Genomic DNA, 11,341 nt, shown 5'->3' with positions numbered 1-11,341 from the left:
GGGGCCGGGGAGGCCGGGGGAGGGGCGGCCGAGCGCAGGCGGGGGGAGGGGAGGGCGGGGCGGGGCGGCGCGGCTGCGGCTCACGACAATTACCGGCGCCGCCGCGGGTCTGGCGGGAGCCGGGGGCTGGGCCGGCCACGCGCGGGGCACCACGGGAGCGGGAGTCCGCGGCCGGCGGGCCGTCACCTTAGACGGCGCCAGAGGAGCGGAGACCCCGCGTCGCGGCCGGAGAGCGGTGAGGCGCAGGGGCCTCAGGGAAATGTAGTCCAGGCGTCGCGCTTCTTCCGCCGGGACCTAGGGCCGCGAGAGCTGGGTCTGTAGGGGTCCCGACCCGACCCAGAAAGAAAGATAGCTCCCGAGCCGCCGGGAGGCGTGGCTTTCGCCCCAGACTCCTCCCATCGTTCTTGTGCCGGCCAGCGGCTGGCGTGAACTACCGCTCCCAGGGTGCAGGCGGCTTCTTTCCCAGGGAGCTCGAAGACTCCGGGAACTGAAGTTCGCGGCTGCAGGAGCTTGGGCTGGGGAAGGGGCGGCGGCCAAGGGTTAGTCTCAGTTCCAGGGACGACCCGGCCGCCGTTCCACGCAGCGTGGAGGAAAGATGCCGCAGAAGCCGGGGCCCTTGTCCTCAAAGAGAGGAGGCGGGTGGTTGAAAGCAGTGGAGTACGCGGCTCTTCGAGCCCGGGCCAGGGACCCCCCACCCCACCCCAGACTCCGACTCCGTGCGCCTTTGCTTGCTGTGGAAAGGGCAGGAACTTGGGTTCTTACAGCTTTCCCCCGCAGGGCTTGCTGCTAAGTCAGCCCGAACATCGAGCCCTCCCGACCTGCTGCCTCTGGGAAGACAGGGAGACCGAGGAGGTGGCCGCCGTGCGGAACAGCGGACGTGCGGCCACGAGGGGCCGCTACAGGACCAGGGGCAAGGCTGCGCGCACCCCTAACCCGCGCAGACTAAATTCTGGGCTCGGCTTTCCTGTCCTGAGAGGAAGGCACAGAAAACGCTTTATTTTAGTAATGAAATCAACAATCCCCGCATAGTTAAGATTCACTTGTTGCAAACTTCACTGCCCTCGTCCCACACGGTATCTCTAGTCCAGGCTTCTGCGGTCCTTGGTCATCTGGGAGAGGGCTCTCGGGGCCCTTCCTGCGATGCTTCTTAGAGCCGAATTTGCTAGACCGCCAAAGCCAGGGTGCCGGATCAGAAGCCTAGCCAGCCCGCCGGCCTGTCTTTATATCTTTTATTCTTTAGCTGCAGCCAAAGAAGCTATTGACATCCCGTCCGGTGGAGGAGACAGGGGACCTACTTGGAGGTGGAGTCCCAGGATGGCCTCAGGGAGGTAGAGGCGGAGGACGAGTAGAGGAAGGTGGAGCGAATGGTCCATCCCGGCGGGAGCTGGCTGGGCGAGTGACTCCGCATGTGTGCCTGCATGGAGGCCAGGCTGGGGCAGCCGGCACCGCACAGAGAGCAGCGGTAGGGTGCAGCCCCGTGTGTCCGCAGGTGCTTGGTCATGGCCGAGAAGTCCCGGGAGCGCTGGGGACAGAGGCCACAGGAAAAGGGCTTCTCTCCTAGGGCGGGTGGAGGGGAAGGGCAGTGAAGATAAGAAGGGGGCGAAGCACTCACTAGCCGGTTTGACTCAGTGGATAGAGCGTGGGCCTATGGACTGAAGGATCCCAGGTTCCATTCTGGCCTAGGGCACATGCCTGGGTTGCGGGCTTGATCCCCAGTAGGGGGCAACCGATCAATGATTCTCTCTCATCATTGATGTTTCTATCTCGCTATCCCTCTCCCTTCCTCTCTGAAATCAATAATATATATATATTTAAAGAAGAAGGCGGCCTACGGGTAGATCGGGGGCAACTGGACAAGGGAGTTGTGTGGGAACTAGGCAGCAGAGAGGGACTTAGGGGCAGGCAAATCAGTGCTTGGGCAGGGTGCCCATACCTGTGTGGACTCTGTAGTGTGTCTCCATCTGATGCTTAAGTGAAAACCTCTTTCCACAGACAGAACAAGAATAGGGCCTGGACCGAGCAGGAGGAGGCCTGAAAGGCTGTTGGCGAGATGGGCAGCCTGCTTTGCCCACATGACCCACACAGGTTGCAAGTGCACCTGTGGGAACAAAGGAGGGCAGAGTTGGGAATCCCAGAGTGGGATCACTGGAACACCCAGGCACGATATCAGGGGCTACAATGAGACAGAAGCAAAAGCATCCTCACCCTACTCACCTGTGTGCCTCTGATCAGACTCTTCCATCCCCCCAGGGCTGAGCTTTGCAGGGCCCTGGGGGAGGGAACCTGGAGAGAACAGAGGGAAGTAGGGGCCCTACTCAAGCTGGACTCCTGCAGCCACCACCCCAGCAGAGAGACCATATTACAGGGTTCATGCAGGACAGTGAAGGGCTTACCTGTGGTAGAGCTAGAGAAGGCCAACTGATTCTGGCTCCAGAGCCCTTTGTGGAGGTTCAGGGACAGTGGGATCCTTGGGGTGGGGTGGGGAAGAGTAACAGAGTTGGCAAAACCTGGGATCCTGACCAACCCCATCCTGGAGAGGACAGTGACGTACATTCTCAGGTGCTGGGCTTTGGTTTCCCCTGTGGTGGGAGCTTTTTGTCCTATCTCCAGCTCAGGAAATGTACAATAGAGATAAAAGATGTGGTGCCCTTTCACCAATCACCACTGCCTTACCTGAGCCACTCCCTCCCAGATAGGCTTCTATTGGGCCCCTTCACTCACCTCTGATCCTGAGGCCAGACCTCTTGCCAGGCTGCAGTGATGGAAGTACTATGGGAGAAAGGAGTGCCATATCTGGGCGGCAATAGCAGGAGGCTCCACAGGGCAGGCTGGCTCTCCCTCAACCAAGGGGCCTCAGCCCACCAGGGCCTAGAGGTGATGCTGGTTTGGAGGGAACCTGGTGGGGGTGGGGGGCCAGGCAACTCCCCTAAACTTTCCTCAGAGCCCCCTGGACTCTCCTTCACCCACATGATCACTTCTTGTTTCCCACCTACTCCCCCGTGGTCAAAAAGAGATTGGTCGAGTTTCTCCTCTGATCTCATATGCTCCCTCTGATCCTCCTGCATTGCCTCTGCTATCTCAGAGCTCTCTCTCAGTGGCCTGTGCTCCTGCACCGTCTCCTTTTCTCTCCCACCAGCTCTAATAACCTTCTCTGGTCTCTGCTCTCTAAGGTCCCCCACTCCACTCTCAGAATCCCTTGTGGGTTTCTCTGGCTTCTGATGTTCCTTCAGCCCTTGACTAAACTCTACTCTAGCCCTGTCTCTTCGAGCCTTCCTGCATGCCTCTTCCAGGGACTGCACCCCTAAGGCCCTGGCAGCCTCCTCAAGGGGCCCCAGTTCCCCAGGTTGCAGCTCAACACTCTCTCCATAAACAAAGTACAGAAGCTGTGCAAAAGTGGAAGGGCTGATTCCTTTCACCAGAGTCCAGTGGCCCCTGCGGCCTAGCTGCTGGCTCACACCTGCCAGCACCAGGCTGTGTGCAGGGAACTCCTGGCTCCCCACGGTGATAATGGTATCACATAGTGCTGGCCTGAGCCTGGCTGCTAGCCGCACCAGCCGATCAGAGCCATAGGGGCTAGGCAGTCTTGTTGAGGACAGGGGCATTTTGCCTTGCCTGGGTACTAATCTCAGAGGTTCTGAGATAAAGGCCACAGTTCGAGGTCCATGGTGGAAAGGGGAGGAAGGAACAGCATATTCTCAAGCCTGTGGAGATGAGGGGAGGAAGAATGAGTTGTTTGTTCTGGATCAGAGCTCTCTGTCCTAAATGGAGCAAATAAACTAACCCAAAAGAGGACTTGAGCTTATCCAGAACCATAACAGAGGCCAGGGACCTAGAGTTCGGTGGCAAGAGAACGGAAATTAGATCAAAGTCAGGACTTAAAAAGCAAGGATCAGGTAGTTAACAACTATATTAAGTAGTGGGTTTGAGACTAGTGTAGATGGATTCTGCCAATTATCAATCTCTGATTTAAATACTTCTTCTCTGCGCCCCTCTGAGCAGGCCAGGCTCCCTTCATTTGAGACAAAGAGATCACCTCCAGACCCAGTCATCCCTGGCAGTTAGGGATGGAGCAAGACACAGCTTCATGGGAGAGTTTAGAGAGCTAGTGTGTCCCTTCACAAGTCCATCACGTGGAGCTGAGGGTCCTGAGAAGCAGCAAATCAGCAATACATGGGGTCATAGTTGCAGGAGGGCAGGTTCCAAGACATCAGTCATCCTGAGGCTGAAGCATCTAGAACACATCCTTAGAGAAGGAACTGGAAGAGACTGAAGATGCCTGTCTAGTGAGTTAAGAGCAGGTGTAGAAGTCACTGGAAAGAAGGCTCTTGATCCAAGGATAGAGAGAGGTTTGGGAGAAGACTTTGACCCCTGAGGACATGAGAGAAAGGGAAATGAGAACTACAAAGGAGAGGCTATTTCCTTTCAAGTTAAGATAAGAAGATGGTTTAATTTTGTTTTTCATAAGCCAAAGGTGAAGAATAAAAAGAACCCAACAAAACAGGAATTTCTCACACATCAAAATCACCACTTTTGCTTTTAAGAAGAGAACTGGGAACGCAGATACAAAGAGACAGACCCAAGTATCTCAATACCCAGCAGGCATATTCCTAGATGTGGTGAGGACTCTTGTGGGAGGCAGGATTATTACTTGGTCACCTCAGGGAGAGGGCTATAGGTTGGCAGGAAGTGGACAGAAAGGGATATAATGGGAAGAAAGTCTCAGCTGGGGAGAAGAAACCACTCACCAGTTGTAGCTTCCTCCTGAACACCGCATGTTCTGAACTTCTGTTGAGCTCCTGCCCACCCTCTACCCCAATAACTCCGCCCCTGACCTCACAATCTTCCATTGGATGTCCCAAGTATCAGCCTGCCACAGTTCCCCCACAGGGTGTGGTTTTATACTCCTGGCTCTGCTTCACCGCTCCAGTAGAGACCACCCCTTCTATTCTAGAATCCAGGCATTCTGCCTCCTAACCTGTCTCCTTATTTCATTTGTGAACTTCCAGAGTCAAAGAAGTGTATCTGAGGCAACAAAAAACCCTGAACTAATCAGATCTGCATTTGAATCTCATCTCTGCCATTTACTAGTTGAGTCACCTTGGGCAAATCATCTCTCTGAGCCTCCCTTACCTCATCCATGAAATAGGGTAAACCTCTGCTTATCTCATTTGGAGATGGGGGTGAAGATGAAATGATGAATGTGAAAGAGGTTTGTCAGTACATAGTATCACTCAAATAGTATTAATTCTGTTTCTTAGAGGTGTCGGCAGAGCTCCAGTAGATGAAAGCGGTTTCTACTATCTCAGAGGCAAAGGACTGAAATATCTGATTCCAAGGAGAGAGTGAAGGAGAGCCGAAAGCATGCCTGACTTGATACTAGGAAGACTTGACTGCTTTGTGGAAATGACCTCTGTCATTTGAGCCATCACTGAGGACTGGGTGTGTGAGTGACTCAGATCCTCCCATCAAACTCTGAAGGGGGTAACCCCAGAAAGGGTCTGTGGTGGTCTTCGAAGAGAAAAACTCCTTTTCTTGGGTTGATGACAAATTACATTTCTCTGAAATCAGAACTCCGGGGTTTCTTTCACTTCCTGCCCAAAGAGTCAAGGTCCTTGGAGATTTCCCCTCTTTTCACTTTAGCACTTGTTAACTTGGGAAAAGGATGAGGTCTGAGAAACTCAAATTTCTTTTTCATATTCCATGATCCCTCATCCTATGACAAATTTTCATTGATTTGACAAGTGATAAATCACTTTTATGAGCCTGGCATAATGTGCCCAATAAATAACAAAGATAAACAAGTCAGGCATCGGAAGGCTTCTCTGGTTTCCCCCCACTCTCCAGCCTTCTCCCTTAGATTCTGGGTCCTCTCCTAGACTCAAATATTATGTCTCTAAACTCCTGTTTCTCCCTTTGGCCCCAGGACCCCAAAATATTCAGACCAGCCTTCTACTTTCTCCCTCCAGACCTAATATGTCTTCCCTCTACCTCTTGTTCTAGCTTGGGTGCAGGCAGATGTTAACCCTTCCTAGATCAGACAGGGTGTGCCATTGGGTGGGGCTGGTAGAGGGGCAATAATAGGGTGGGGAGAGGGGAAGATGAGTCAGAGTGAAAGGGAAAATGCAAATGGGCAAGCTGTAGTCATTTGCTACTCTGAACATTAAATGTTTTTCATTTCTGAGCTTTCTAACTCCTCACACCACCACACCCAGGGACTCATTATACATCCATATAAAAGACACTTGGCCTAGACACATAAAAGCTCTAATGCCTGATATTTCTACAGATTGTGTATACAGAGGAACACACAATCCCTGAAGATATGGAATACGTGGGGAAAGCCATGAGGGAGAAACCCTAAGTGTATAAGGAAAGGTACAGTGGTCTGGAAGACCCAGTGGTATGCGGTCCCCCTCACCTCCCAGCCCCATATCATGTGTCTGTGACTCAACATCCCCACTGGTATGGTTTGCCCATTGATGATCAAGAGAGTTGGAGACAGCTCAAAAGGCAGTGTCCTCTGTAAGCCACCAAATGTAGTTGGCAGGCAGTAGTCAACAGGCTTTTTAGGAAGTCTAAAAGGGAGCAGAAGAGGCAAGGGATCTCCCCATTCAGTGAATAAAAGCCCCCCAAGAATGGGAAACTTTTTAAAAAATATATTTTATTGATATTTTACAGAGAGGAAGGAAGAGGGATAGAGAGCTAGAAACATCGATGAGAGAGAAACATCGATCAGCTGCCTCCTGCACACCTCCCACTGGGGATGTGCCCGCAACCAAGGTACATGCCCTTGACCGGAATCGAACCCAGGACCCTTCAGTCCGCAGGCCGATGCTCTATCCACTGAGCAAACCGGTTTCGGCAAGAATGGGAAACTTTTAAAAAATACATTTTATTGATTTTTTACAGAGAGGAAGGGAGAGGGATAGAGAGTTAGAAACATGAAAGAGAAATATCGATCAGCTGCCTCCTGCACTTCCCCCACTAGGGATATGCCTGCAACCAAGGTACATGCTCTTGACTGGAATTGAACCTGGGACCCTTCAGTCTGCAGGCGGATGCTCTATCCACTGAGCCAAACCGGTTAGGGCAAGAATGGGAAACCTTATCTTGCCTCCCACTTTGTGTCTACTTCATCTAAGGATATCCCTTTTAAGACTTCCTCCCTCCTTAGGGGTATCTCTAGAGCTCTCTACACCTCAGCCCTTAGGCTGGTAACACTCTAGGCCAGGGGTGGGGAACTTTTTCGGCTGAGGGCCATTTGGATATTTATAACATCATTTGTTGGCCATACAAAATTGTCAACTTAAAAATTAGCCTACTATATTTGGCCAAACATTTAATTAACCCAGCCCCAATACTTTAGATCAAATTATTTCGTGGGTTTTAATGGCCTGAGGGAGTCAGACGTTCCCCACCTCTGCTCTAGGCCTTTCTCTCTCTCTCTCTCTCTCTCTCTCTCTCTCTCTCTCTCTCTCTCTCTCTATATATATATATATATATATATATATATATATATATATATACAGTATATGTGATTTTTAAATTGGTTTTGAGAGAAGAGGAAGGGAGAGAGAAACATTGATTGATTGCCTCCTGCATACCCCTGCCAGGGTTTGAGCCCACAACCTGGGCATATGCCCTGACTGGGAATCAAACCAGCAATCTTTTCTGTGCACATGCCCAACGGAGCCACATCGGCCAAGGCTCTCTCTACATGTGTTACTGCACAGCCCAAGCCATCTTGCATGGAGTGAGCAGTGACACCAGAGCAATGAAAGGACTGGGACACTGCCCTTTTTATTTTTGAAAGGTCTCTTCTCCCCAGTCTCAGAAACCTGTTCACCTTCCACTTTCCAAGCTGACTCAGTAGGAATCACCTGCAGTTTTCTCCCTGAGAACCACAGGTTATGAGGACACAAGCCTGGACCCTGGAGAGGGTACAGTAGGTAGGAGAGATTAGGTAGGACATAATTGGAAGAGAAGTATGTGGGAAGAGGAGGTATGATGCTGGCTTTCAGCCTTTTTTTTTTTTTTTAAATATATTTTATTGATTTTTTACAGAGAGGAAGGGAGAGGGATAGAGAGTTAGAAACATCGATGAGAGAGAAACATCAATCAGCTGCCTCTTGCACGCCCCCTACTGGGGATGTGCCCGCAACCAAGGTACATGCCCTTGACCGGAATCGAACCTGGGACCCTTGAGTCCGCAGGCCGACGCTCTATCCACTGAGCCAAACCGGTTTTGGCTGGCTTTCAGCCTTTTATAATACTTGTATTACTAAGGAAAGTTTGAAATCTGGTATTTTTTATTCTCACTGATAAGCCTAACCAAGAGCCCCTTCAGGCACAACCCATCTTGATATAAATACAGGGTGTTCCCCCTCATCCCCCAAAAATGTATACACTACTAGAAGTTGATAGCTCAGTTTGTTTCATTCTTTTCAGGTTTAACTCATTAGAATTAATAATTACTCAAAGTGTGTATACATTTTTGGGACACCTGATATTATAATTAATATTAATCAGAATAGAGGAATGGTTATTTTATGAAAAACATTCTTCCTTTATCTCATGTATTTTAAATATTGAGTAACTTCAAAGCTAAGTTTTAACAAAATTCTATTCAGGAAAATTCTATGAACTTTCAACTCTTCCTAGGAACACATTTCTTTACCCAAATTAAGGTGGTTAACACTCCTCCCCATATACACACAGCTTTTTTTTTTGTTGTTAATTCTCACCCGAGGATATTTTTCCCTTGATTTTTTTTTTTTCAGAGAGAGGGAGAGATAGAGAAACATTGATGTGAGAGAGACACATCGATTGGTTATCTCCTGCATGCACCCTGCCTAGGGCCAGGGATCAAGCCTGCAACTCAGGTATGTGCCCTTGACCAGAATCAAACTGGGACCCTTCAGTCCTCTGGCCAATGCTCTATCTACTGAGTCAAACCAGCTTGGGCACACACAGTATTTTTTAAAGATTAAGACCAATTATCCAAATCTTACATAAACTTTTAAATGTTCAATCATTCTGGTTAAATACATCCAACACATACAAGATAAGAGACACCACAGAGCAAATTCCTTTTTTCCCCCTTAAATCTATAGTCTACATAACCCAAGAGCCAGATATAGGCATAGCCAGGTGAGCTAAATCTAGGTCATAGAGAACCTATCATAGCACATCTTAATTATTTTTTGTTAATTCTCACTCAAGGATATCTTTCCATTGATTTTTAAAGAGAGTGGAAGGAAGGGGAAGAGACAGAGAGAAACATCAATGTGAGAGACACACATCAACTGGTTGACTCCTGCACCAAGGGCAGGGATCCTGCCTGCAACCAAGGTAAATGCCCTTGATCAGAATTGAACCTAGGACCCTTCAGTCTGAAGGCCAACACTCTATCCACTGAGCCAAACTGGCTAGCACTCATAGCACAGCATTTGAGAATTAAGTGGAAAAAGAACTAGACTAGATGTAAAACAAAACACAAAAACTTAGGTTTCACAGCATCCTCACAGCCTTTTTCTTCAGCCCTAATATGGGCCTAAGTCTTCCAAAACCCTCAATTTCCTCACAGGGACTGTTTTCAAGAATAGTACTGAATACCAGTATTGCCTAAACCCAGAGAGAGGGCCCCACTCTGACATCCTCTGGCTGTGTCCCTCCCATGGGCTGAGAAGTCCAAGGGAATCTAGAAGTGCCCACCTGGAACCTGTGCCCACCCCTCAATTCTAAACATGCTCTGGGAACTCAGAACCTTGGACCTCCTAGCCCAAATGGCCTAATTCCAGGGCCTACATGTGCCTCAACCCCAGATCTATACTCATGAGAGTGGACTTCAGAACTGATGTAACCTTAGACCCTGACTGTGTGAGAGGCAGGTAGACTGAGCTTGGACATGCAGTCTAGTATGTGAGATACCTTGACATGTATGCCTACAGCAGGTCTGGGAAGAAAAAGGGGAATCTTCATTTCTAGTCATGTGCAGGACCCATAAATAATATGGAAGCCTGTTTTAATCCAATAGTCCTTAACCTCTTAGGTCAGTTACCATTCCTTTGAAAATATAAACTATGGAGTCAACTCTTTACATAAGAAAATTGTAGTCTCATATCATTTTGCATATGAATGATAAGGAATTCACAATCTGCTCTAAAGCCCATTCTGGAACAGGTCACCTACTCCTCACTTATCCCTGTGACCACTTTTGCCCCCTCTCTCCCAAAAATCCAACATGCATAGTTTTCTTATGATTTCCAAGAGTTCACAGACTCTTGAAATCCACTCATAGACTACCACTCCCTTGTATCCCCCACCCTTGGTTTAAGAACTCTGGGTGTGCCCGGCTGGTGTGGCTCAGTGGTTGAGCATCAACCTAGGAACCAAGATGTCACCGGTTCAATTCCTGGTCAGGGCACATGCCTGGGTTGTGGGCTCAATCCCCAGAAGGGGGCATGCAGGAGGCAGCTGATCGATGATGTTTCTCCCTCGTTGATGTTTCTATCTCCCTTCTTTTAAAAACATATTTAAAAAGAAAAAAGAGAACTATGGGTGTACATGAAAGCACTCTGAAAGCTTTAATACCATGTAATGCTGGAAAAGCTGAGTGAAAGTAGATATCAACACTCACCCTATCCCATAAGTATAAAAAATCTTCATAAAGACAACCTGGGTGGTCAGGCCAGGGGTGGGGAACTTCCTAAGGAGCAGGGGAAAATTCCTAAAGAGCAGGATATTTCACAGACCACTTCCTGCGCCCCAGTACAACATCCATCTTTCCCATGCACCTGTCCCATGCTTACAGCCTGATATCTTCTGGGAGTGACCAGAAAGGGTTTGGGGAAGAGATAGGGACAGGGACTAAAATGCCCCAGACATGGCCCAATCTGGGTTTTATCTCAAGTCACCATAAGTCAATGATACTTCATGGAGGGCAAACAACTTGGCTGGGGTTTGGAGACATCGCCCTCATTCCCCAGAACCTCCATAAGACTATGGGCTTAATCTCCTAGCCACATTGTCCAACCTGGACCCAATGCTGTAAGATCTGCCAAGAGCACCTCAACCCTGAATCCAGAGACCTCTAAAAGCCTGCATAGCCTGGATACAGTGACTCTTGGCAACTTCCCATTGGGCTTTTGACTGCATCAATGCTCACTCTTCAACCCAGGCTGGATCCAAAGGCCCAGGAAACCCCTGAAGTGCACACTAGTTTCATCTCTCAGCCAGTGAATCCCAATAACCTATGGAGAGTCACAAGCTTCTTCCTCTAGTCACCAGATCCAGACTCAGTCCAAAGACCCCAGAAAACCTCTCACAGTTCAAAGGCCAT

At 49.4% G+C, this 11,341-nt stretch overlaps 1 protein-coding gene and 1 long non-coding RNA gene across 4 annotated transcripts; one reads left to right on the top strand and one right to left on the bottom strand.

The window, feature by feature from the left end:
- Nucleotides 1-148: 148 nt before the first annotated feature.
- LOC308236355 lies at nt 149-5,779 on the top strand. Of its 2 annotated transcripts, XR_013959269.1 has the most exons (4): nt 149-235; nt 1,241-1,462; nt 5,007-5,147; nt 5,259-5,779. It is a non-coding gene; the product is annotated as an uncharacterized lncRNA (long non-coding RNA). The 2 variants fall into 2 exon arrangements; XR_013959270.1 differs by lacking the exon at nt 149-235 and having other exon boundaries at nt 1,005-1,462.
- Nucleotides 1,292-3,641, bottom strand: ZBTB32 (zinc finger and BTB domain containing 32; the record flags this gene model as incomplete). Of its 2 annotated transcripts, none has more annotated exons than XM_080645933.1 (5): nt 1,292-1,557; nt 1,934-2,098; nt 2,215-2,283; nt 2,394-2,467; nt 2,722-3,641. In XM_080645933.1, 5 exons carry the CDS (start codon nt 3,600-3,602, stop codon nt 1,292-1,294), a joined length of 1,455 nt encoding a protein of 484 aa, XP_080502059.1. The 2 variants fall into 2 exon arrangements, with proteins under 2 accessions (XP_080502059.1, XP_080502058.1); XM_080645932.1 differs by having other exon boundaries at nt 2,394-2,530; nt 2,722-3,602.
- Nucleotides 5,780-11,341: the final 5,562 nt, after the last annotated feature.

This window comes from Plecotus auritus (assembly GCF_963455305.1).
Source record: "Plecotus auritus genome assembly, chromosome: 10".
NCBI lineage: Eukaryota > Metazoa > Chordata > Mammalia > Chiroptera > Vespertilionidae > Plecotus > Plecotus auritus.
The sequence above is the reverse complement of the archived record's forward strand: the minus strand, read 5'-3'. Positions and strand labels throughout refer to the sequence as shown.